This window comes from Gymnodraco acuticeps, unplaced genomic scaffold (genome assembly GCF_902827175.1).
Source record: "Gymnodraco acuticeps unplaced genomic scaffold, fGymAcu1.1, whole genome shotgun sequence".
Lineage (NCBI taxonomy): Eukaryota > Metazoa > Chordata > Actinopteri > Perciformes > Bathydraconidae > Gymnodraco > Gymnodraco acuticeps.
Genome location: NW_022990141.1, coordinates 77,678 through 104,031, shown reverse-complemented (window position 1 = coordinate 104,031; position 26,354 = coordinate 77,678). Strand labels below are relative to the sequence as shown.

General features: G+C 40.2%; 1 protein-coding gene across 3 annotated transcripts in view; it reads right to left on the bottom strand.

Moving 5' to 3' along the window:
• Positions 1–26,354, bottom strand: part of LOC117546816 (gamma-aminobutyric acid receptor subunit gamma-3) — a 59,807-nt gene that overhangs the window by 14,370 nt on the left and 19,083 nt on the right. For 2 of the 3 annotated variants that reach the window (XM_034217176.1, XM_034217178.1), the window contains exons 3-6: positions 25,610–25,677; positions 14,728–14,948; positions 9,997–10,079; positions 4,857–4,994 (exon numbers count right to left, since the gene is read on the bottom strand). In XM_034217176.1, coding sequence (XP_034073067.1) covers positions 4,857–4,994; positions 9,997–10,079; positions 14,728–14,948; positions 25,610–25,677 — 510 coding nt within the window. Of the gene's footprint in view, positions 1–4,856; positions 4,995–9,996; positions 10,080–14,727; positions 14,949–25,609; positions 25,678–25,847; positions 25,918–26,354 lie in introns of those variants that run through there. The other variant, XM_034217177.1, reaches the window with a different exon arrangement.

Sequence of the window (26,354 nt, the reverse complement as noted above, 5' to 3'; positions counted from 1 at the left end):
TTTGTTCTACGACATTAAATCCATCAGTAGTGACCCCACTGGGGATTTCTGAAGAGTTTACTCTGAAAAACGATGGTTGTTACCAAGTGGCTGAATAGGACTACAGAAGTTGTCCAGGCCGTTGTACGTCTTTACGCCGAACACGTAAACACTCCTCTAAGTTTGTTTGCCCTGTTCTGTTTGAAAGCAAGAACCTGCCTCCTGCAAACTGTTAAAACAAACGCTTCAACTTGTACCATTTAGAATCTGTATTTTTGACAATGGATCTTAATTGCTGTGACGTTGAAGTCGTGCGACCCTGCTGTACATGTAGTTTGTTTATAGCATAACGTTAGCATTTTGCTTCTGGCGATTAGATTTATGATTCAAAAATTATAAAAGTAGGGTAGACATGTGGAGATTATCTGGCTGAACAAAACGTGTACTTATCAAACAGCTTCGTTTTCCACAGACCTTATTTTTTAAAATATTCCAAAATCCTATGGAGAGATCCCATTGCTTTTTTGTTGAGGGAACCCATGCGCTCTTTACTTCCGGGTCGGCCTACAACAATACGTCATCCCTGCACCGCTCTATTGCTCAGAAACTTAACTGACACACACCTGGAGTGACGTCACTGGGACACACAGTCTACTGATGCGGTTTTAAAAATAAGAGCTAAGGCTGACATCTGAATGTTTTAGGATCTGAATATAAATTAACTCGAGGGCCGTACCAAATGGCCTCGCGGGCCGTATATGGCCCGGGGGCCGGAAGTTCCCCACCCCTGCTTTAAAGTCTTTATTAAAATATATATTAACTATTATAACTTGCACTTTCTTTCAAATAAAAAAAACTTGCCTTGCCTTTCACTCTTGTCTTATTACATGCAGGAACTTCAGAAGTCCTTAATTAAAATTTGTTTGAGTTATTTTTGTCATTTCTTCTACCCAATCAATTCTGTACCTGTGTCTGGAAATGTGTGTATATGTCACAGCTACTAAATCCACTTCTTATAAAACAGTCTATGTGTTATAATATGCTCTGTTGTTAGTACGATGGTATGGTACACATAAATCCATATTTGAAAAAATAATCAGCAAATTGATTTAACATTTTTTTTAGATAATCACCCTGCATAAAATAGAAAAAATTAGATCTACCTCCAACAGCCTAAATACTGTAGTAATCTGTTTATACATTTGTAATAACAAATCAAAACACTGTGCATTTTATTTACATTGGGATGCTTTAGGTACATTTCGCTAATACTCTTCTCTTCTCCTAATATAAACACTCGCTAAAAATAAACAAATTAAAGAAATCTAGACCGCAAAATAATTAAACAAGCGAGTGCCTGTTTTTCCGGGCCAGGTCAGGGTCCTTGAACATAACACGAGCCTAACGTGTCATCACGTGGTATATGTCTTGTCTGACAGGGGTGCAGTTCTGACTAGAGATGGCAAATTTGGATCCTTTTACGGACTCAGGGGTTGCATTCCAATAGTCCATTTAGCTTAGGAACCTTCCTAACGAAGTGAAATGACCCGGAAGTCCCTCAGTGGCAGCCATGATAAGTGCCGTTCCAATTCTCCAAATGAAAGGAAAGGAGGTTTCAAACTTCCTTTATAACCTCCTTTAGCTTAGGAACCACTGGACCTCCCTAACCGAAAGGAGAGGAGAAAATGCTGCCCCACAATGCATTGCAGCCGCAGCATTTGCCGTCACTCAACAGTCGGCCGTTCACGGAAACAACCGATTATGACCGAGAAATTATATCATGAAAGTTACGGTGCTTATTAAGCTTTTTAAAACGTATGTGGTAAGTTGCCAAAGTGCTTTGTTCTGAACGTTCATCAGTATTATAATCAAAAAGAGAAATATGAGCGTTAGTTTTTACTGAAATGATCAAATAAAGTCAACATTTCACAGTCTTTACTGAGCTGTGTGGGGTTTGTTCAACTTTTAAAAGATGTTTGAATGGTGATATACACAGTGATAGATGTTAAGGACTAACGTTTATAATAAATATATTTGTATTGATTTTAAGATATGTTCATAGTTCATACAATCATACGTATTGGGATCATTTGTATTAATGTGGACCGGAGGGAGAGGGTGACGAGCATAAGTTTCACTTTCCTTTTTTATTTCAATTCCAACTTTGGTCATGAAGAATATGTTTCTCTTTGTCCACGTTCATAAAGCATAAAGCAACAGCATCAGAGCACGGTGCAGAGTCTCTAGATGAGTTTACAGTAGTCCCTCGTTCTTATTATACATCCATGTTGTAGTCCGCTGTATAGAAAACTGTAGTTTCCATAGTTTCCCCACAGCAGCAGACGCACATTCATGACGTCCGCTGGCGCATCATAAACACCTCGGATAGTGAAAGTGCATTCGGATTCTCTAAAGTACCGCGGTCTCTTCTCCTAAATCCTTTTGAATTCTCCTATCCACTATCCCTTAACCCCGTGACGTTTCACTCAGAGGTCAAGGAATAGGAGATAGGGTTAGAATTTAGGAGCTGATTTTTGGATTATCGGAACGCAACCATGGTCTTCTGAGTCAGTCATTGAAGAGATCCGGATCATAGGAGTCCTTTGAGTCATATGAGTCAGCATCACCAAGAGCGTAGAAATTTCCTACCGGTGAAACCGAAAAGTTGTTGCACTTCATGAGCATATTAAACTAACGTTACATTAACCTCCGCTAAACAGTGTCTTTTGCTTTAATAAACATTTTTGATCACCAATAAAAAGGGTTATTTTGCGATTTGGCGAATCTGAGTCTGCTGTTGACTCATGCATGACGACGAGTCTGCTGGATCTCTGGATCTCTTTTTGCGGTTACGGCTCTGAGTCCGCACGAGTCTAGGAAGTTTCACTGATCCGCGTCCCCTGAGCCAAACGATAACTTCTGGCAGCTATCCTACTTGCTAAAGCAGTGGTCGCCAACCAGTCGAGTGTGGTGTGTGGTGCGGGTAGATCGCGGATCGTTAAAAAAAAAAGTATCAAAGAAAGAAAAATAAAATAAAAATAATAATGTTTGAAAAATACGTTTTTAGATGTACACCTATCATCCACCACCCCGTTAGCAGGTGCCACTTGATTGACGTATATTTGAGACACCTCAATAATATAATACATTAACCGTGCTTTACGTGAACCTCATCATGACACAAGAGAGGACGGCAGGACTGCAATTTCCCGTGTTCAGTGAATGCAACAGAGGCAAGTCACCAGACCAATCAGAGAGTTGCATGGAAATACACGTGTGCTTGTGTCATTCAAGCTCGGCTCTGTGTGTGTGTGTGTGTGGCAATAGCGCATTTAGTGTGAGGTAGAGGTGGGCGATACCACAAAATCTGGATTCGATCCGATACCAAGTATTTCAGGGCCAGTATCGCCGATACCGATATCGATATCGATACTTTTTTTTAATGAAAAGCGTCTTATGTACTTTCATATAGGGGAGAGCTGCATGACATGATTTTTGAGCTGAAATCATCATAAATCGACTAAATCTGAATTCATTTTCATGAATAAAGACAGGACAGTTTTTATAGACAAATACACGTTTTACTTTTGCAAATTTAAAGTGCAAACATGAAAAATAACAATACAAAGTGGCCAAAGTAGCGAACTGTCTTCTTGCACACATCACAGTTCGCTAAGTTTTAATTGCCAGTTGTGAAATTGCTCCACACAACGCTGCTCTTTCTCTCAGCCATCATGCGCGTGTGTGTTGCACTCGCGAGTCGCTGGCTGCTGCTGTCCTGCCCTGCTGGCTGCTGTCAGTCAGCTTGATAATCGGCGTTCAGGCAGGGAGCCTCGAGGAGAAGAGGACAGCAGTGGAGAGAGAAGAAAAGAGCATATACTTGTGTTCGTATGCACATAGTTTTTTGAAGAAATTGACGAGTAGAGGAGACGAGAAAAAAAGTATAACAGTATCGATCCTATTGGCTCTAGTATCGATATTTTGAAACGTAACGTAATATCGGAGGTATCGATATTTTGGGATCGATCCGCCCACCCCTAGTGTGAGGGAGAGAGGGAGGGAGGGAGGGAGAGAGAGGGAGAAAGTGCTAGCGGGGACCGTGATGTTAGCATCTGGTTAGCTAGCTGCACTAACGGACATAATAATTATTATTATTACATGTTACTTGTTAGACGCTTTTATCCAAAGCGACTTACATACTCAATACTGTGGACAATCCACACAGGAGCAATTTGGGGTGAAGTGTCTTGCCCAGGGACACAACGACAGGCTGACTGCAGTGGGGTTTGAACCTGGCTGTGACCCCCTGATCCGAACACCAACGCTCTATCCACTGCGCCACACGCCTAAGTAGCTGTTTCCACAACAAACTGGAGGAGAGTCCTCCCCTGTCACAGACTGAGGGGCTCAGGTGAGCTAAAGGACTGAGTGTTTAGAACGGTTTTGTCACAAATTATTCCAAACTTCCAGAGAAAAACCCACAGTTTGAGGGGAAAAAATGGGAGAAACCTCAGGGAGAGCAACAGAGGAGGGATCCCTCTCCCAGGACGGACAGACGTTTGGAGACAAACACTTCAGAGACATGTTTTGTATATCTGAGAGCTATAATATATTGATGAAAAACAGTATAATAGGAGACCTTTAAAGTTAGAAAACTGGTCACTTGTTGTTTCTCAGCTCTAATTATTGCACTCAAGTTGCTATTCAGAACAATGAGTATCAACAAAGAAGTGTTGGCCTGGAAAACATCTGGCTAAACTAGAACACCTGCAATAACAATGCTTGACCCCAGAAAGATAAGGCTGAGGTTGCAGTTGGTGTGACTTGTTGCAGAATGAATGAGTGAAGGTATTTCCATGATGAGATCCACTCCCTACCTGCTGTCGTCTGTATTATGTCCGTGGTGTTCCTCAGGCCCATGAAGTCAAACTGGTAGAGCCGCCAGGACTTCTGGTCCGTCGCCTCCACAGAGTTCTTCCTCCACTTGTAGATAATTTCATCTCGAGGGTATCCATCTGCAACACAGAGCATGAGTGTTTGACCCTCTGCGATTCATCCTAATGATGGACTTCCCGTTCAGACACACCTACAGCCAGCGGAGCAACATTAGTCTTGAGCTGCTAATGAAAGACTGTGTGCATAAGGACAGAAAGGTAGATTAAAACAAGGCTTTGGTTCGATGATGCGCTGAATCCATCCCGACGTCGCCTGACTCACAAAGACGAGGTGTGTTTTTACAATCAATCATATGAGGTTAATGACGGGTGATACATCGATTTCTGCTTTGGTGTTTGGCCTGGATCTTCTTCAACAGACACATCATTGTATTCAGTAGAAAATACAATTTGATGTAATAGGTATTTAATTCACGAGAAGATTAGATGGAGGGAATTTTACCCAAATTACTAATTGTTTTCAAACATATATGGTGAATAAATTCAATTAACATTTGACACAACTCTGATTTTCTATAAAATGCCATTAGAATACAGATATTACACAAATTCTCAGTAAAAGCTTAATGTTGGAAAACTCATGAAATCTTGAATGAATGGTAACACTATACTGTAGGAAATCTGTATTTAAAAAAAACACTAGTTATTGGTTCAATCACAATTCGCGGTGCATTTATAAATGAACAATATTTATAATACCTTATTCAAATGATAGTATCTTTCCTTGGAGACAATTTGAAGTTGAGACTCGACATCAAACCATACCAGATGACAGGTAGAAATTAATAGTTGCTCAAATGAAATGTAATCTGGCGAAAATATGTACTTAAAATATCTGTATTATAAAATGAAAATATTCGTCTGAAAAAACGACTTATATCATATCTTCCATGGTTTCCGCAGATCTGCATTTTTCTCCTCCGATATTTCTCAGTAACATTAAGCTGCTTCTGATGACTCATATCTCATGATTATTTCATTTCCAGGTTACTGGAGTGGCGTCTTATTTCCTGCACTTTTGTGAGATCCTGACAATCCTTTTTTTATTGGATTTTTCAGCTAAAATTGCCACACTGTCGTTGGGAAAATATTGAATGTACTCTTCCAATGTCAGAGTAGCACAAGATAACAAAGGCCCTACTGTAGCTGTGTACTTGGCAGGATGTATGATTACCTAGAAGAGCATCCGGACTGAGGCATATGATAGCTCTGTGATTAACATGATGATTCAGCCTCTATGGAGATAGACATAGACAAGCATGATCATTTCTGACATGGAGCTAATCTGAAGTAAACATTGAATACTGCTTTCTTTCTATTCCTCCATCTTGTGACTGTGTAACTCCCTCTCTTGGATATCAGCATGTGAAGGACACTGCTCAGGAACTAGTTGATGCTCTGTATGTGATGACTACTTCCATTCTGGAGAGGATAACAAATACATGGATCCTGAGATTGAAGATCAAGCTGGTGACGAGTGATATTTTTCTAACAGTGGCCTATTTTATAATTTTTTTTTAAATAGTAGAAAACTGGTCAAACTTTTGCTGCACAACAATGCACTTGAAGGAACACTTACCAAATAAAACATTTTGTTGTCGATGTCTGAGAATCAGCTTAAAAGCGTTATATTCTGCTTTTTGGGGCTTTCCCTTTCCTGTTGTGCATTATATAGGTTTTTGTGCATGTAAATGGTCTGACAAAGGCTAAAATCCCTGTGTTTCCTACAGAGACATTTCTCTCCCACTCTCTCACCCATCATGCCTGAAACGCCCCCATTGGATTCCTTAGTTTACTTCCAGAACATATTGATATCACTATGTAACACGCTCCTATTGGCTAGCGCTCCAACACATACGTGATAGGCTAAGGGGCGGGACATCTCTAAGCAGTTGACCAATCACAACAGAGCCGGCCAGCTAACCAATCAGAGCAGACAGGGCTCTGGTTTCAGACAGAGGGTGAAAAGAGGTGCTGCAGCACAGGCAGTATTAGAAAAGTAAAGAGCTTTTTGAACATTGAAGCATGGAGACATGTCACAGTAGAGGCACAACATACACATATGAACCTGAAAATGAGCAGAATACGTCCTCTTTAAGATAATTCAATTCAACTTTTTGAAAGTGTAGAAGAACTGCACTATTTAATTACTTTTTCCCCATTCAAGTGAGCATATGGCTTAAAAAACGAAAAAGTTATATAAATATCAGGATCATTTTAAACAGTGATCAATGTCAAAAGATATATTGGTTTTTGAACATATAGTCCAGACATACTTTTAGGTTGCTAAAGTCTACTTTTACCAACATTTATCTGAACAATGTATATGAAAGTGTTGGAGAACAATAAAAGCCGCCAAAACGCTCAGAGGTGCTGAGGTAAACTGTGTGATACTTGCTTAGTACTCTGTTAATTATTTCAATCCCAGAGGCGTGATGGCTCTAAAGACAAGCACATCTGACTTAATCAGAAAAACAGAGACGTCGGCATGGAAACGGGCTTAATGCCTAGGATGTCCTCAGGTAAGGAAATGGATTTAATGGATCTCAGCGTGAAGTGTCCACACAGAAGAGGCGCTGCAGCGAGCCTTAAGCTCTGATAAGCTGCACAAGGTCTTTCACTATGAAGCCTTCCTGTAATCCTAATAAAGGATCGCTGCAAGGCCACTACTCACTACCACAGCACATGCACTACCATTCAAAAGCTTTATTCTCATATGCTCAATACGTACGGAGTTGGTTTCTTTGGCCATGAAAATCTGGGGTACCAGCCCAGGCTCCTCCAACAATACAACACACTATACTCAAGACCTAAAAGGAAATACAATATTGCAAGAGACAGAAGGGTACAAGTAAGATAAATGTGGGGGAAACTTCTGAAGCAAGGACTCAGAGAGACACGAGGAGAGCTGGAGCTTTGATGGCAAACACTGACGGTTTATTTGGAGCTTCGGCCGGGGAATTCACAAGACATGTCACGGGCCACGGTTTGACCATATGGTTGAGAGGCCACAATAAATTCTGAAGAACTCTACCCCAGACTATAGGGCTGAACGATTAATCGATTTAAAATCGAAATCTGAAATGATGCGATTATCAAATCGCAAAGCCTGCAATTTTTTTTAACATTTTCTTGTTTTGTTTGTTCTTCTTGTGTGTCAGTCATCCACACCAATCAGAAGTGCTGTGCTCCACATGTACCAGCCATTGTTAACCAATCAGAAGTGGCCCATGATAGAAGGTGATAGACAGATTGATCCAATCACCTGCCAAGTCTTTTTGAAAGTGCCTGCCCTTTCCAAATGGCTTCCAATGGAGCTCTCCTAGATGGTTTGGTGAAACAAAGCATCTGGGTCAGGTTAGTAATGCTCCATCACATGTTTCTATTACAGGGTGACTCTTAAACTGAAGCTTGACTTTAAAGCAACCCAACGGAAGTTTCATGTAAGTTTAGTTCTTTCACTCGTAGCTCGGGCTGCGGGGGCGCTAGAGACGGGAGCATGTTGATACGACCTTCCTAGCCGGAGTTCTGGCCGCATTTTACAATAAACTTCCATTGGGTCGCTAAAAAATCAGAAAAATCACAATTAGATTTTTTCCCAAAATCGTGCAACCCTACCCCAGACCCATGTATTTAGCTAGTTCTGAGAGAATAATCAACATTGTTCAATAGATAGACTAAATAGCTGAGGGACACTGAATCACATTTGTTGTCATCTACACCCCGAGAAGGATGTGTCATAACACGAGAGTGGCCCGGTCATAAACTGGTAACTACAACAACTTGCGGGCAGCCCCTCCTTATGGGAGATAACGGCTGCTCAAGGCTGGGCATCTGCGTCAGAGGGCGAAAGATGACATGCAGGGGAAATTAGTCCCCAATAATGAAGGAATAATAAAAAAACAAAATGATGAATAGAATAATTTAAAAACTGTGGGACAAAATGAAATAATGTACAGTTGAATAAGTCCCAGGCAACTCCAACAAAGCAACATACAGTATACCTAAGGCATTAAAATAAATTAAATAATGCAAGAGACATAATGTTGCATTAAGATGCATAAATAAGCAAAGCAATACACATTTATAGAATAGAATAAGATAAAACATCCATCCATCCATCTTCTCCCGCTTATCCGTGGTCGGGTCGCGGGGGTAGCAGTTCCAGCAGAGAGCCCCAAACTTTCTTTTCCCTGGCGACATCAACCAGCTCTGACTGGGGGATCCCAAGGCGCTCCCAGGCCAGCGAAGAGATATAATCCCTCCACCTGGTCCTAGGTCTACCCCTTGGTCTCTTCCCAGCTGGACGTGCCTGGAACACCTCCCTAGGGAGGCGCCCAGGTGGCATCCTAACTAGGTGCCCGAACCACCTCAACTGGCTCCTTTCGACGCGAAGGAGGAGCGGCTCAACTCCGAGTCCCTCCCTGATGACCGAACTTCTCACCTTATCCCTAAGGGAGGACACCAGCCACTCTGCGGAGAAAACCCATCTCGGCCGCTTGTATCCGCGATCTCGTTCTTTTCGGTCATGACCCATCCTTCATGACCATAGGTGAGGGTAGGAACGAAAATGGCCCGGTAGACAGAGAGCTTTGCCTTCTGGCTCAGCTCCCTTTTCGTCACAACGGTGCGGTAAAGCGACTGCAGTACCGCTCCCGCTGCTCCGATTCTCCGGCCCATCTCACGCTCCATTGTTCCCTCACTCGAGAACAAGACAAAACATGTTCAAATTAAATAAAAGTGCAGCAGAATAAGTCTCAGGCTCATAAATAAAATAGAGCCAAAGACATAATGGTGCAGGTACAGTAAGATGCAGGAATAAGCAAAATTATAAATATATACGTATATATATAGACACATTATATATATACTTAGCAGGCTACTTCTGTCACACCAGCAGGATCTGTACCCACATTTGATATACACCAACATCAGCTAAATAAATAAAACCAAAATAAGCAAATGATAAATACCGGGGAAAATGTGGTATTTTGATGCATAAGACACTAAAAATAAATATGGTAGTTTTTGCTTGGAACTAAATTGAGCGAGGCATACTCACAGCTGGAGAAGACGAGCGGACAGGAGTGCTCGTCCATCGGGAAGTTGTGAAGCTGCAGCTGACACTCTGCGTTTATCGTCAGCCTGAAAGAAAAATCACAATCAGTTTTTAATGTCTAGTTATTTTTGTCGCCCAGAGGGAATATAAACAAATAACTATAACAATTCTAAATAACTTGAAGAAAGAGACTGGAGACAGGAGGCTCTGAGATCGACGTGTTTTAATTTCAAGGAAAACCAGAATACGTAATTTAGTTTTAAGTTGTCTTATCATTTCCTGTTACTGACTCCCAAGACAGTGTGTCTTTCAATTTCACAGAAATGGAACAATTGTTATATAACTACCGTTTTGCTATCTGCAGCTGGTGATTCAACCATGTTCTCAACTTTCTGGAAATTAAAGGGGCCCTATTATGCTTTTTGGGGGTTTTCCCTTTCCTGTAGTGTGTTCTATAGGTTTTAGTGCATGTAAATGGTCTGCAAAGGCTAAAATCCCTGTGTTCCCTCCACACACTCACAAACAAACACCTCCATTGGACTTCTTTGTTTACTTCTGTTTCATAGTGACATCACTTTGTAACACTCGCGCTCCTATTGGCTTGCGCACCAACACATTGTAAGTGATAAGGGGTGGAACGTCTCTAATCAGATTACAGAGAAAAATATAGGAGTCATTTGTATTGTAGTATTACTGTATATAAGTATGTGTAGTATTTATTTTCTACTTGGTTTTTTTCTATAATTTCTTTTAAACTTATAATTGTATTTGTTAGGTTTATTATAGTTTTAAAAATAGCTATTTCAAGAAAATTAGTCTACATGTTCTCAATTTTTTTAAATAAATGATTTAGTAAAATCCTTCTAGTAAAGAATACAATAAAACAAATTAAATCCTGATTACGTAATCCTGTAATTGCAGTATGTCAGCGGCCACACACACACACACACACACACACACACACACAACACCACACACACACCACCACACACACACACACACACACACACACACACACACCACACACACACAATCACACACACACACACACACACACACACACACACACACACACACACACACACACACACACACACACACACACACACACACACACACACACACACACACCACACACACACACACACACACACACCACACACACACACACACACATCACACACACACACACACACACACACACACATCACACACACACACACACACACACACACACACACACACACACACACACACACATCACACACACACACCACACACACACACACACACACACACACTTTTCACTGCTCTGCTACTATTAGACCTGCACAATGAGGATGAAATAACAAGCTTCTTAGAAAACAGCCCACAGCAATTATCCTGTGCAGATTCAGGAAATGTGTGTGTGATGTAGCTAAAGGCCAAATGTCCCATAAGCCTAGACTAGAATCAAGAGTTTGTGTTTCCTGTACAACCCACCTGACCAAGAATACAATCAGCATAAAAATGTTGTTAACCTCTTTCTGGTTAAAGAGGGGTTAAATCTTTCCTTTAAAGGGGCCCTATCATGCTTTTTTGGTGTGTTCCCTTTCCTGTACGTGTTGTATAGGTTTATATGCATGTAAATGGTCTGAAATGCCTCCATTGAACTCCTTTGTTTACTTCCTGAACATAGTGACATCATTATGTAAGGCCCCTGCTGCTATTGGCTAGCGCTCCAAAACAATGTACGTGATGGGCTGAGGGGCGGGACATCTCCAAACGGTTGACCAATCACAACAGAGCCGGCCAGCTAACCAATCAGAGCAGACAGGGCTCTGGTTTCAGACAGAGGGGGAAAAGAGGTGCTGCAGCACAGGCAGTATGAGAATAATAAAGAGCTTTTTGAACATTAGAGCATGGAGACATGTAGAGACACTACATACTGATATACACCTGAACATCAGCATAATTTGTCCTCTTTAATGGTTTTGTCCCCACAGATAGTGTGAGATCAATTCCAATAAGAGAAAACGTACAAGGTAATTAGCACATAGTATATACATTAGTTTCTATAGTCCACAAGGCAGGAAATAGTATGAGAGATTCATCTTTGCACATCAATAAAGCGTGGAATCAGGACAATGCAGTGCATGGCTCCCACAGGATTGTTGACATCCTCGTGGTTTCATCTTCTTATTATAGACACATGCATTTCCAAACATTTGGTCTACCTATGTTGTAAATGTATTATCTCTTCGATTTACACACGGCATCTATTGCACTTCTGTCCGTCCTGGGAGAGGGATCCCTCCTCTGTTGCTCTCCCTGAGGTTTCTCCCATTTTTCCCTTTAAACTGTGGGTTTTCTCTGGAAGTTTTTCCTTGTACGATGTGAGGGTCTAAGGACAGAGGGTCTAAGGACAGAGGGTGTCGTATTTTCATACTGATATTCTGTACAAACTGTGAAGTCCACTGTGACAAATGTAACATTTGTGATATTGGGCTGTATAAATAAACATTGATTGATTGATGTGGGAGAGGCGGGGATATGACAACATGTCATCACTGTTTCAGCGACCAAAGCTAATACACAATTAATACCAGATGACATTTCACTGTCTTTTCTCATGCCACCAACGGATATTACTCTGCAAAGTTTGCAATGGCTTAATACATCTCAATAAGGCTGCATGGGGAAGAATATAGCTTGCATCAAACACAACGTTCTATGGAGCCTTTTGCCGGTCCGAATTAGTTAATAAATAAAGTAAAATATATATTTGTTTACCTCAGACTCAATATATTTACACCACTTTATGATTCTTGGAGTAAAAAGCTAACATTAGGCTATGAAGGAACTACAGAACCACCGCTAAGCTAAAGGTATCTAATGATGGGCTATAAAGGAACTTCAGCACGGTCACCAACCAAAAATACATTCAGAAAACTAGATGACACAACAGGGAGTGCTGGACTGCAGATGGAAATCTGACTAAATCTTAAAAAACTTTTCTTTTATGGATTGTCCAAGTCTAATAAAAACGAAAAATGATAACCGCAGAGTTGGATTACAAACGACTAAATGTTGGCCTGTAAAATAACACTTAGAGACAGACATGAATTAATGCGAGAAGATAAAAGTGCTGCAAATATATGTACCTTTCACATGTACAATATGTACAATATGAGCTACCATACCACAAAAAAGTCTTTAAACATGATCACAATTCTGGAAATGTCTCACAACATAAGACCAATGCCAAGAAGATCAGGGGCCTTGTGGAGATGGTTGTCACTGAAGCACCAGTTTAACATAATGCCAAGTGCTCCAATTACAAAGAGAGCTTCAGGGCAGGAGGGTAAAGTTGTTGTAGAGTTTAAAGCACCCAATTTGCACTTACCATCACTAATGACAGTGTTTAAATGTTTTCATGTTCTTACTGGAGAATGTTTGCTTCCTAAAATGGTGCAAATATCTCTTATCTCTTCAATATCTGCGACGATATAACTAATGTGTTGATTCCCATGGGTAGGTTTACATGGTAGGTTTTATGGAAGTTAGCTTAGCAAGGGGTCCCTTCAAGAAAAGCTTTTAATTTTCTTTTGGGGTGTTGGTCAAATTCAGGATGTTTGTTTTTAAATCACTTAATAATAATCCTATGGATATCAAATATGCGAGTTGTAGTGACGTGTGCGGGCTATCTGCCGTCATGCTTTGGCCCCTTTTTCTGTGCTTTTGCCTGCCGTTTTACCAGTTTTATGTGTGTTTTGCAATTACAACAGAGGTCTTCGCCGACCTCTGTTCTCAGACCCTAATTAGGGCGGTTTTATATAAACCATATTGAAAATGTTGATACAGCTTTGAGATAATGGGCTGCACAATTTCACATTAAACAAAAAAATATGACTTTAGGTAAATGACCAGGACTTTAGGAATCCCAACATTTCTCCACACGATGTGAGGCCAAAACCATACTGTATGGTAAAAACTATGAAAATAATATTTAAAGTAAGTGTTTTTGCAAATAGTAAATGGACTGAACTTATATAGTGCTTTATCAGGTCTTCGACCCCTCAAAGCGCTTTACTGTACATATAGTACCAGTCAAAAGTTTGGACACACCTTCTCATTCAATGGTTTTTGTTTAATTTAATTTGTTTGTACTTTGTAGATTAATACTGAAGACATCAAAACTATAAAAGAACACATATGGAATTATCTAGTTAACAAAAAAGTGTAAAAAATATCCAGAATATGAGCTTTATTTGATATTCTTCAAAGTCGCCCCCTTTTGCCTTGATGACAGCTTTGCACACTCTTGGCTTCTCTCAGTCAGCTTCATGAGGTCGTTACCTGGAATGGTTTTCAATTAACACGTGTGCCTTGTCAAGACTCAATTTGTGGAATGAATTGCCTTCTGAATGTGTTTGAGACCATCAGTTGTGTTGTGCAGAGGTATGGTTAGTGCACAGTGGAAAGCTCTATTTGACTACTGTCGAACCTACATACCATACATTTTAAAGAAGGGCAAACCCGATGTCCTAAACTATAGTAACTTATATTTCTCAGAGTATTCAACTGTACAAACTGTCAGTAACAGCATAAGTTGTGTGGAATTTAACATTCTTATATTTCATTAGGTGACGTCTGCAGAACATCAATTACGCCAAAGCTTCCACTTTTTATTGAAAACTCTTCACTGAAGCACTTTACCGGGAATAAGTTAGACAATTAAGAAGTTAAATGTACCTCAAGGTGTAGAGTATCTTCCCGTCGTTCCATATCCGGAGCAGCTGGTTGGGCATTGTGATCCAGTGGGAGTCTGCAGTCTTGGAGTTTCTGAAGATGGTGTCAGGAAGCCAAATCATTCCAACCATGTTGCTGTTCAGAGTCAATTTCTTCATGGTGCTGTTGTAGCTGAGGCGGCTGTCCGTCCACGTCTGGGCGAAGATGATGTCAATTTGGTATTCCTAAAAGAGAAAAATCAAACGACTTCATGTGGACGTACAGCGTTTATCATTTGATGCCATTTCATTTCAGAAATATCACTCATGCCATCCAGTTTCCTCAGGTCCTAAACTGCATAGAAACCATACTATTGCTGGGAAACGTTCTTCTTTTGGTCCGAGTATGATTAATGCGTTCCCTGCCCAAATTAGTTTGGTCTTTTAAGTTGCGTTGATTTATAATTAATATTAAATTGTGTGCTAGACACGCATGTTTTTAGTGTCTGTAGCCCCTGAGTTGCCTTGATAGAGGTTTACTGTCTCAGATTGCCATTTAAGTTTGATTTTAAATGTACCAGGGCTGTAATTAAAGACTAGTCCTTACTTGGTAACTTCTCTGGCTCTCTGCTGTGCGAGCTCAGTGGGGCATCAACTGGCTCAGAGAAACCCCTTCAGCAAAAGTTTAGTTCTTAGGGTCCAACAATACAGATACAGATGTACAGCATAATGAAATGACTAATAGTCTCCATTCTCCACGTTTTTATTCTACTGTCACCGCCTGAAATCAATTTGACCTTTATCCAGTGCACCAGTTTGAATAGCTCTCAATTAGTAAGAAGGCTGTTACCAAGAGAAGCACTGAGGGCTTGTGACCTTTAATAGCTTAAAGAAACTGAACAGCATTTAATGACCGCTGGAGAAAAAGTGCGGAAAATCAAATAAATAGAAGTAAAATAAGCTTGAGTAATCACAACGGGACACAGGATTGCGGATGGGATCATTTAAGATATAAACATTTGTATTCTCTTATGACAGAAAGACATTTGAACTATATGCTGAAAGAGAATCGATCACTTCCTCCCCCCTGCAGCTGCTTTCAGCCGCTATACTATAGGAGGCTTTGATGAGAAGAGAGTGGGTCTTTCACCTCAGCTAACTCAGAGGAGCTGCTATATAAAGCTCCCTGATGTAGAGCTACTGTATATACAGTACTCACAGTAAAATCAAAGCTGCACAGTGGGAACAGACCCCTCATGATATATTGCTTTGAACAAGAACAAATGATTTCCAGAGACATGAAGCAATGACAGATGTGTATTACTGGTTGAAGTACAAGCTGTATAGAGAGGTGTAGGGTTTAGTCCTAAACTTGGAATTCACTCAGCATATTAGCACTTCCTGTTATTCGCCTGGAAGTCAATGTTTTTTTCAATATCTTTTTGGTTGTTGGTCTGAAATAAGTTCTGTGGTTAACACAAGCTCAAGAGATTGTAACATTTTACAATGTGATGCAGCCAGTCAGGATACTCTCTATGGTGCACCTGTAGAAGGTGCAGAGTATCCTGGAGTCCATGTTGAACCTCCTCAGCCTGCAGAGGAAGAAGAGCCGCTGTGGAGCTTTCTTGGTGATGGTGGTGGTGTGAAGAGTCCATGTCAGGTCCTCAGTGATGTGGACCCCAAGGAACCTGAAGCTGCTGACTCTCTCCACCGTAGTCCCATTGATGGCGATGGGGGCGTGTCCCTCTCTCTGCTGCTTCCTGTAATCCACAATCAGCTCCTTTGTTTTGCTGACGTTGAGATGGAGGTTGTTATGCTGGCACCAAGATGTCACTTTTCCGACCTCCTCTCTGTACGCCGTCTCGTCGCCGTCTGTGATCTGGCCGATGACGGTCGTGTCGTCAGCAAACTTCACGATGGTGTTGGAGCTGTGTGTGGCCACGCAGTCGTGAGTGAACAGGGAGTAGAGGAGAGGTCTGAGCACGCAGCCTTGAGGGGCTCCGGTGTTGAGAATCAGGGTGGAGGATGTGATGTTTCCCACCCGCACTGCCTGGGGTCTGCCCGTCAGGAAGTTCAGGATCCAGTCACAGAGGGCGCTGTTGAGCCCGAGGTCTCTGAGCTTGATGGCCAGCTTGGAGGGCACAATGGTATTGAATGCTGAACTGTAATCAATGAACAGCATTCTCACATATGTGTTCCTCTGGTCCAGGTGTGAGAGGGCAGTGTGGATGGCGATGGCCATGGTGTCGTCTGTGGACCTGTTTGCTCTGTAGGCAAACTGCAGGGGGTCCAGAGAGTCAGGGAGGGAGGAGGTGATGAAGGTTTTGACTAACCACTCAAAGCACTTCATAATGATGGCGGTGAGTGCTACTGGGCGGTAGTCATTGAGGCTGGTGATTATTGTTTTTTTGGGGACAGGAACGATGGTGGAGTGTCCATGATCTTTACCTAATTTTCCATGACCAAAAAATTACTCTCTCATGTTTCATTACTATATAGTATGTATTATCATTATCGGCGATTAGCTAAAATATAAATTATATTTGATGCAACTTTAGTTACATTTCCATGACTTTTCCAAAACTTTGGGAAAAATATTATTTTCCATAGCTTTTCCAGGGCCTGGAATTTGCATTTAGAATTTCAATGACTTTTCCAGGTTTTTAATGACCGTAAGAACCCTGTACATTGTACCATGTTGAGTGGTACACAGGGGGGTTCCTTCTTTAAGGGAATAATCTCTTTTAGTACCCTAAACAATCTATATAGTTCATATATGTTTACAGTAATATTAAGAAACAATCTCCTTAAAGTTATTCAGTCGTTCATTCCTCGACTCATTATTAAAATCTTCTATTTTTATGATTTTTTTCCACATTATGCTTTATGGGTTTATTTATTTAGTATTTAATTCCATCAATTATAATTCTCTCCTGTCTAAAAAGGTGTTTAGCTTGGTCACGCTGAACACATTTACTCTTATAATGGAATACTGTTCCCATCAATCATGAAGACAAATGACTCATTATTGTAAATCTGCACATGGCTTAATGTGGACTCTGATATGTGTGGAATTACTTCACCACAGTTCACTCAAACGTTTAAAATGAGAATTCAAATCAGACGTCGAGGCGGCCATGATGACTTCAGCTTTTCATTCTGTGCACACACAGCAGAGGCTTATTCCACTGACCTTCATGTGTCCTCGTGTAAACAAGGCATTCTTAATGATTTCTGCAGTTTTTAGATGAACTAAAGACTGTGTGGGAGGTATGACAAACTTAATTATGACATTATGTATATGCAGGCATACACGTTAAATAAAAAACTATTATTAATGTTTCTCCTGCATGGAATTGTATGTTTTAAGACATTATCTAGGGCAGGGATGTGCAACTTGGCTGGTGGTCACGTAATTGATGTACTAATATAATAAAATATTTAATTTGTTAGCGCTTTTACAGGTGCTCAAAGACGCTTTACAGATATAGTGAAGATAAAATAAAATAGAGGAACAACAAATAAATATATAGTTAAAGTTAAAGTCAAATAATACAAAAACAATCACACATTAAAAGCGAGATTGAAGAGGTGAGTTTTTGTGAGTTTTTTGAAGGTGGTGAGGTCAGTGCAGTCTCTGATGGGTTGTGGGAGTGAGTTCCAGAGGGAGGGGGCAGCGACGGAGAAGGCTCTGTCCCCCCAGGTCCGGTGATTGATGTGGGTGGGGATGGATAGGAGGTTGGCTTCTGATGAGCGGAGGCAGCGGGAAGGGGCGTGGTGGTGCAGCAGGTCTGTGAGGTAGGGGGGGCCTGATTGTTGAGGGCTTTGTGAGTCATCAGGAGGACTTTGAACTGTACTGGCCACCAGGGTCCGTGACAGTTTGTTTTCATCTGATTTCAAATAAACAAAGTCTTGGTTTTCAAATTTTAAACTTGTTTCGCCAAATTCAGATGATAAATATAACTTTTAAGCTTGTAAAGGCATAATTACAAGAGGCAACTTAACGTCACAGCAGGCATAACAACAGCCGGTGTTTCTTGTGAGTGTTTCCCCGGGAAACACTCACAAGAAACACAAACGCGTCAGATTAATTGCGCTATTTGGCTGCCGAACGAAATCATGTACGCAGCTCGCGACGTAACTAGGAGTCTAGTGGACGGTATCAGTACTACATGTAAACACATTTTTTAATTTTTTATAATTTATAACGTTGTTTATAAATTAATCTGAGGGCCCCCATTTGCCCATCCCTGATCTAGGGTGTGATATAACATTGTGTTGATAATAACAGATGCAATTTGGGTTTTAGGTCATATAAGAAACATATTTATTTTAACGCTTTTTGTTGGGTTGATGGACACGATATTAAAACATGCTCAACTGTACTTTTCCTGTGTACTTTACACATGTTTTCTCCAGTAGATTTGATAGCTTTACTACTTGTGCTATAAAACAAAATATTTGTATTTGTGTAGTACCTTATATTATTGTTTTAACATTTCAATGTGCTGTTATCCTTCCTGTAGTATCATTTCCACATTTTTTTAAGTTATTTGTTATGTTTTTATAAATATCTTTACTTTATTTAATCTTGTATTGGACCTTTCTTTTGTTTCTTACTTTTACGTTGAAATAAATACTTTTTTATTTTATCTTTTTATTACTCTATTTAACTTATTTTGTTTATACACATATTTGTATTGTATCTTTATTTAAACTTTAAAGTGGAGCAAGTGTCACATTACCCAATTTCCCCCAGGACAAATTAAGTATTCTGATTCAAGGTAGCCAAGGCCATTTTTCAGACATTAAATATTCAGAATATTCACATTTGCAGGCAAGTAATAATCCTCCTGATGAAATCTGGTATATAAAACTGAGATAGTTAACTTCTTAAAGTCCCAGTCATTGAACCAGAAACAGTAAACTGGGGCAGTGCATGCGTCTCGGGTGTGCAGCTGATGATTATGCATCAGAACATGCTGTATCTGTACTGAGCTCAGAGACTTCCTGCTCCTTCTTCAGCTGCAGGTCTCTCTGCGTGTCCTCATTACTGCAAACCGAAGGTCATCCATGAGGAGACAAACTCTCAGCCTCCACCTGGCGTGAGCTGCTGCTGCTGCTTTTATCAAGTGCAACATTCAGTATGTTACGGTACAGTGTGATTTCCGGTGTCGTATTTCAAGAAAACACCATGGATGTGTAAAGAGAACTGACGTCAGAGGCGGGACTATGGAAGTAAATCTGTTCCATCTGAGTTTGAAATTAAAAAGCCATTGATTTTCCAGCACCGAATAATCATGCATTGCAATCATGTTTTGTATTTCCACATGTATATATAAATATTTTTTTAGATCTATCTATCTATCCATCTATACTGTACGAATATTTTGCAGGGAACCCAAGGAAAAGCAATCGATTTAACATCAAGTCAAACCAACATCCAACCAAATCAAGAAAAGTAACTTTGGATTCAGAATTTAGCGCATTTTCCAACTTTGAGACCCTAATGATTTAAATAAGGGATATAAAGGTGTCCGTACTAGTTGGTTTAGTCAAAATGACAACCATATGCTGATTTACAGACGTCTCTTTGCCAATGTACGTCAATGGGAAGAAATTGTAGTACCACCGTTTAATTTCCTTTATTTCGGAGAGCTGAGGCGGCAGATATTTTACTTTAGAAGTAATGATTATGTTTTTAAAAAGAAAGACATAGGTATTAGTTATGTCTCGTCCCATTTCAGAATCGTATATATTAAATGACTGGATTATGATCATTGATGCATTAATGTTTGTTGGTAAATGTGGGGCTACGTTTAATGACTTTATACGTATGTAGCTGACGAATACATTTTCCATTTCTGGGTTTATGACTCATTCCTTTACCACTATTGCAAACTGTTCCTTTGACCCTCTGCATGCTGGGAAAGGCTCTCCTCCCCCTTCACCCTTTGTGTAGTAAATAAATAAATGGATAGGCTCTGCCCTGCAGGTGGATCTTAATGTCACACACTTGTTTTCGTTGTGCATTATTTATTACTTTTTACGCTGCCATGGGCAATATGGCAATAATGCACATTCTATGGACAATCTGCACTAATGTACATTCTCAAATATTTAAGTGACTGTTATTTTGTATATATTGATTGTTGTGTTTTTATTTAGGTCTTAATGTGTGCACATGTACAAATCTGTCTTTGATTTTGTGTATATATATATATATATATATATATATATACATATTTGCACACATATGTTTATATACATTTGTTTTTATATTCGGGATTGTGGGAAACGGTATTTCGATCTCACACAAACTGGAAGATTGACAATAAAGTTGACTTTGACTTGTGTTTCACAGGTCAATTAATCAAGTTAACCCTCGATATCATTTGTTCTCCTCAACAATGCCTTTTTATATATTCTTCAGCCTAACACACATAAACCACGGTGGTTGTGCAGCGCTTCTAAAGATTTTCTACCTCCGGAAACTGCCTTTCAAGATGGAAGGGAGAGATAACCCCAAGTCTGAATGTATTATTAATGCGTTCGTCACAGAAGCTGACTCCTTCTTTCTTCACAGTTTAAAAGGTTAAAGCACTCCCATTGTGTTAAAACATTTGTTGACATTTCACGCCATCAAGGAGAAATTAAAATGGGATTTCTGTGCTGCGGCTGCCAGGACTGCAAATGAGGAACATGTGAAAAAACAAGAAGCCTTTTCTCTTTATTGGTTTTAGTGGACCTTTCACGATTCTGCCCTTTCACATTTCACTCAACTAATATCTTTAAGTATACTAGTGAGATAGTATCCATCCATTAATTATTTGCAGGTTTTGGGTAACAATAATCTGCACAAAACGATACAAATATGCATATAGTTGATATGTCTTATTGTCTTTATAACATCAAATGCACATTAAAACTGGCAAGAAGGGTTCACACTAGCTTCCCTGAAATAAGACAATAAAGGAAAAAGTAAACAAATATTGACTTTAGAAAAAGGCCCCTATTCTGAGTTTCTCTCCCACATATTTTATTGGCTATAGTGCGGGACATCTCCAAGTGGTTGACCAATCACAACAGAGCTAACCAATCAGAGCAGACTGGGCTCTGGTTTCAGACAGAGGGTGAAAAGAGGTGCTGCAGCACAGACAGTGTGAGAAAAATAAACAGCTTTTTGAACATTAAAGCATGGAGACATCACAGTAGAGATGCTAAATACTGATATGCACCTGAACATCAGGATAATTATTCCTGTTTAAGTAAAAGTACAAAAGTAATGACATCTTTATACAGTATGCTCTTAAGTAGCACCATATACACTGAACAAAAATATAAATGCAACACTTTTGTTTTTGCTCCCATTTTTCATGAGATGAACTCAAAGATCTAAAAAAATTTCTAATTACACAAAATAACCATTTCTCTCAAATATTGTTCACAAATCTAAAAAAATCTGTGATAGTGAGCACTTCTCCTTTGCCGAGATAATCCATCAATAAAATGCACCTACATTGTTAGGGAGTTAATGAAACATTTTCAAGGACGTTTTCCCTCACTGCAGGTGGGAGCCAAACAATTACAGTGAGCTGCAAATATGAGGAAATATCACATTAATATTGAGCTGCTAGGGAAAATAAGATGCTGCGGACATCCTGCCAGCAGCTCTCTAACACAGGGGTAAATTAACTGGCGTGGAGAGTGTGTGTCTTGGGCAGTGTGTGATAGCTCTCCCCGCGGTGGGGGGTTAGCATCGGGCTGGCTCCAGCTTCTGGTTTGGCTTCTGGTTTGGCAGGAGGTTCTAGATTGCAGAAGGTTGCTTTGGACACTGTGTTACCAAGGAGTGTAAAAATAGCTTCTCCATAAATTCAAAGAAGCTGCCTTCTCCAAGTTCTGTTCACTTACTTTGTAACTCGAAATATATTTTGATTGTATTTTTGTTTTATAAATCTTCTTATGTTTGTATAAATACCTTTATTTTTCGATATCTGTAGAAATCCATTGGGTAACTGGCCTGCACTTAGTCAGAGCAATGCTAATGCTAAGCAAGCCTAGTTAGCCATAAAGGGAGTGAGTGAGTGAGTGAGTGAGAGTGAGTGAGTGAGTGAGTGAGTGTTTCTCAATGTCGAGGACCCTTCCTTGGTAGGACATGTCTTCCGAGTCAGGTCCTTCAGAAGCGAGGCATGAATCCTTCCTAGCCTCGGAAAATGAAGAATGGTGGGGATTTTAAGACCGCGGAGGATACACATGTGCAGCCTCGAAATTTCCCGCAACGAAGTACGCCGGCCTCGGTAGAATTCCAAGGATCCTGGATATTGGAACAGTCCTTCGGCGGGACTCGATGACGTAGCATCCTTGAAATAGTGGCTCTGGAGGAGCCTTCCTCGACATTGAGAAACACCCAGTGAGTGAGTGAGTGAGTGAGTGAGTGAGTGAGTGAGTGAGTGAGTGAGTGAGTGTGTGTGTGTGCGCGCATCAGGATATTGAAACTTAGCCACCACAATACTGTGACATTTTCAGAATTGAGAAATCAAGTTAATTGCTGCAAAAAGCATATTTTTTTAATTAGAGCCTGCATTAAATAAATGTAACACTGGTATCAAAAATTCATTAGCATTTAGAAAAAGTATTTTTACTTGTAAAATATACAAAAGCATAAATAGGCCTTTCATGAAATAAAATGTACAATATTAACTGTGAATGATGTACAGTTTAATATATCAAATACAAAAAGTGGGTATTATGCAGAGCTTTGACATATTCTGGTGAATTGTCAGTAAACGTCTCTCACATAACACAAACTTGGCGGTTATTATAAATCACGCGAGTTCCCCTTGTATTATTCGCAGAGGAAAAGGGTTTTAATTGTATTTATGAATACAAAATAAAACCAGTTATGCAGATATCTGATGATCTCCACGCAGATACTCTAGCCTCAGTAAGAGGTGCAACAAAGATGCCTCAGCATGTGTGCAGTTATATCATAAGACCCAATGCAAAGCTTTACTTTGCTAATGGACATTAATAAGCCCCTTTCGTTCAAACGTTCAGAATCCCTCTTTGATTGTGCATTCGATGTGGAAGTTATGTCATTTCTTCAGACGTTATTCCCTAAAGCAAAGGAAATTAATCACCATCTGTCTCCTGGCAGAGTCACGACACCCAGGATTATATTCTGCATTGTAATTAGAAACAATAAGAGAACGACAGCTGATACTGTATATGAATAGTTCTCCAACAATGGGGCTTAAAATTAGCTTGTCACACAGAGGGGTGTAGAGATATGCACTCAAAAGCCAGTATTACATGAAGTTGCTTATGGACACAATTGGCAGGGATCACACATTTTTATAGGCCAACCCGAAAGTTAGCATCACAAGTGGTCTATCGACAAAAGGCAATGGGAGTTTCCATTAGAATACACTTTATTGTAGAAAATAATCTCTGAGGCAAACGCATGTTTATGATTCTTAACATGATTTGTTCAGCAGGATAATCTCCACATACACTGAACAAAAATATAAACGCAACACTTTTGTTTTTGCTCCCATTTTTCATGAGATGAACTCAAAGATCTAAAACATTTTCTATATACACAAAATAACCATTTCTCTCAAATATTGTTCACAAATCTGAAAAAATCTGTGATAGTGAGCACTTCTCCTTTGCCGAGATAATCCATCCCACCTCACAGGTGTGGCATATCAAGATGCTGATTAGACAGCATGATTATTGCACAGGTGTGCCTTAGGCTGGCCACAATAAAAGGCCACTCTGAAACGTGTAGTTTTGCTTTATTGGGGGGGTCCGAAAACCAGTCAGTATCTGGTGTTAGGGGTAGGGTTAGGGTAATGTTGTGAATCGAGTGGCCTGTGTTCGTTGTCCATTACATACGCCTGCCCATACCATAACCCCACCACCACCATGGGCCACTCGATTCACAACATTACCCTAACCCTACCCCTACCCCTAACCCTCACACCAGATACTGACTGGTTTTCGGACCCCCCCAGACCCCCCCAATAAAGCAAAAATGCACGTTTCAGAGTGGCCTTTTATTGTGGCCAGCCTAAGGCACACCTGTGCAATAATCATGCTGTCTAATCAGCATCTTGATGCCACACCTGTGAGGTGGGATGGATTATCTCGGCAAAGGAGAAGTGCTCACTATCACAGATCTTTTCAGATTTGTGAACAATATTTGAGATAAATGGTTATTTTGTGTATATAGAAAATGTTTTAGATCTTTGAGTTCATCTCATGAAAAATGGGAGCAAAAACAAAAGTGTTGCGTTTATATTTGTGTTCAGTGTATTAACACCACTTCAGGATTTTGGAAGCGTAAATGAAATCACCAGAAGTGAAAACTAACGTAAGGCTATACAAAAACGACATCGCAGTCACATGGCTGCGCAGGGCCACTGCTAAAGCTAAAGGCGGCTAATGTTGGAGGTGATGACGTTTAGTCGTGTCATTTAGACACTTGTTGGCAAATTCCCCAGTGGGGTATTTACTGATGTATTTTATGTCTTAGTACACGATGTTAAAATCAGGTGTTTTGCAAATCTGAGGTGAATAAAGTTAGGTTTAGAAGGGAGTTTCTCTCCCAAACTGAAACGCCTCCATTGGACTCCTTTGTTGACTTCCAGAACAAATTGACATCACTATGGAACACTTGCCCATCTACTGGCTAGCGCTCCAACACATTGCACGTGATAGGCTAAGGGGCGGGACATCTCTAAGCATTTGACCAATCACAACAGAGCCGTCCAGCTAACCAATCAGAGCAGACTGGGCTCTGGTTTCAGACAAAATAACTTTCCGGCACCATGACGACAGATGCAGAGCTGTGTGACTATAAACAAAACAGTTCAAACAAAGGGATTTATTTGTTGACTTACCATATTGATTGAAGACACGGGTCCAATGCTGTTCACAAATATGCCCACATCTATAACAATTGGTTTAACTGTGGAGAAAAAGAAAGAGAGAAATAGTTATTGATCAAAACCATCATTGAGGCCCCATACAATCCCTCTTATCCCTGCTGGTTTTCACTCCTGCCGACTAATTAAGAAGTGAATTACAACTGGGAAGGCAGATGAATGCAATTAACTGATACACCAGCACTGCTTCTACCCCTGATGTGAGCAAGATGAAGCGCTGTGGAGCTCTATCCCCAAACTCCAATGTTTCCTATCTAACCTGGAGACAGAAGATAATCCCACACATAAAAAAAAGGCCAAAACCTCATCAGCAGCTGAGCAGGAAACACAGGTCTGACACAAAGAGGAAGAACCAGTGTGTTATTAGCAGTGGGGGTGCATTACTTTAGGATTCAATCACAGCTCAATATAAACCCTTTCTTTTCACCATAGCTTCTTCGAGATCGTTAGTTTAAATGGGAATAGAGTGGTGAAGGAATGAGCCCTGAAAACTCGTCATTTGATTGATACATTTTATTTTGAACAAGTAAAATAAATAATTACAAAACAAAACGAATGTTGCAGTGCATAGTCATGTAAGAGAAATCAAAACAAAAAATGACATTTACAACAACAACATTAGCAACATAAACAGTCCCACATCTAGTGTTCGAAAAGGAGTGAGAAGAAGTATAATTTATTTAATCTCACCCCCTTGTCC